This window comes from Volvox carteri, assembly GCF_000143455.1.
Source record: "Volvox carteri f. nagariensis unplaced genomic scaffold VOLCAscaffold_59, whole genome shotgun sequence".
NCBI classification, from domain to species: domain Eukaryota; kingdom Viridiplantae; phylum Chlorophyta; class Chlorophyceae; order Chlamydomonadales; family Volvocaceae; genus Volvox; species Volvox carteri.
In genome coordinates this window covers 79,292-80,697 of record NW_003307602.1, presented here as the reverse complement: position 1 = coordinate 80,697, position 1,406 = coordinate 79,292, and the positions used below count along the sequence as shown (strand labels likewise).

The 1,406-nt window shown below is 48.7% G+C and overlaps 1 protein-coding gene across 1 annotated transcript in view; it reads left to right on the top strand.

Moving 5' to 3' along the window:
- VOLCADRAFT_97225 (uncharacterized protein) overlaps positions 1-1,311 on the top strand; it is a gene marked incomplete at both ends in the record, with an annotated part of 6,352 nt that extends 5,041 nt beyond the window's left edge. Inside the window, 4 exons of the mRNA XM_002956248.1 lie at positions 224-257; positions 406-592; positions 983-1,037; positions 1,265-1,311. Coding sequence (XP_002956294.1) covers positions 224-257; positions 406-592; positions 983-1,037; positions 1,265-1,311 — 323 coding nt within the window. The remainder of the gene's footprint in view (positions 1-223; positions 258-405; positions 593-982; positions 1,038-1,264) is intronic.
- Positions 1,312-1,406: the final 95 nt, after the last annotated feature.

Genomic DNA, 1,406 nt, shown 5'->3' with positions numbered 1-1,406 from the left:
GGTCGTCTTCCGAACCCTCGAAAATCTAGAGAGGGAGGGTGTAGCAGCTGACCGCTGAAAAGGTCTCTCGAGTTGCTGGTGGTCGCGCTCTGCGCGTATTTATAGCACCGTACTGTGTACCGGCTGCTACAGAGGGTAAAAGTAGTGAACAAATTTAAAACTCGAAACTCCTGACAAGAATTCCCAGCTGAGATCAGCTGCTAGTGCTTTCTGGGTTCTGCAGCTGTTGGCAGGCTGCTGCCAACATGCCAGTGCTGGTGCGGGGGGGGTGTCATTTCATTTCCGACTTCCACATCTTGTCACCTGACTTAGGGCTTCACTTCCCCTTTTCTTTCTTTTTCTTTTCTGATGCATAATGTTGTTGTTTTGCCTTCTCCTTCTCCTGCTTCAAAAATCACGACCCAGGTTGACCAACACGCAGTTCTCCGAGGCGGAGCTCAAAGCGATCGTGGAGGAGGCGGGTGCGGCCGGGACCTACGTGTGCGCCCACGCCTACACCCCCGCCGCCATACAGCGCGCCGTGAAATGCGGCGTGGCGTCTATCGAACACGGCAATTATCTGGACGAGTACACAGCGCGGCTCATGAGCCATGTGGGGCTTTTTATGGGGGGAAGGTTTCGTTTGTGTACGGCTTGTGTACGGCGGAGGTATCAGAGTATGTTTGAGTTTTAAAATGGACTCTTCAGGGAAAGGTCAACATTTTGTTGTGTGTTTGTTTGATTGTGTTTGTTTGATTGTGTTTGTTTGATTGTGTTTGTTTGATTGTGTTTGTTTGATTGTGTTTGTTTGATTGTGTTTGTTTGATTGTGTTTGTTTGATTGTGTTTGTTTGATTGTGTTTGTTTGATTGTTTTTGTTTGATTGTGTTTGTTTGATTGTGTTTGTTTGATTGTGTTTGTTTGATTGTGTTGGTTTGATTGTGTTTGTTTGATTGTGTTGGTTTGATTGTGTCGTGAACCTCCGTGTGTTTTTTTGCTTGCAGCGACGGGTCTTCTTGGTACCGACTCTGGTAACGTACCGCGAGATTGTACGGCATGGTACGGCGGCGGGGATGCCAGAGGTATGGAGGAGTGGGAGCGGGGGTTCGTGTGTGAGTTTTTTAGCGCGGGGGCGCGTGTTTGGAGGTTTGCACGGCATGTTTCGGGAGAGAGGGCCAAGGGCTTTACGTAACCGAGCAGGCGAACCAAGAGTGTGCAAATCCTTTGCCAACTTGTACAACCAACAACTACCAACATACCATTCTCGTCCGTCCGTCACCACCTAGTCACAAACACCGAGTTTACATGTGTAAACCGTCCACCAACTGCCTAACAAAAATATTTTTGTACCACCAAATCGCATCTTGCTCGTGACATGACCTACAGAAGCTGGTTGCCAAGGTTGGTGATGCTGTCGACGCGGTGAGT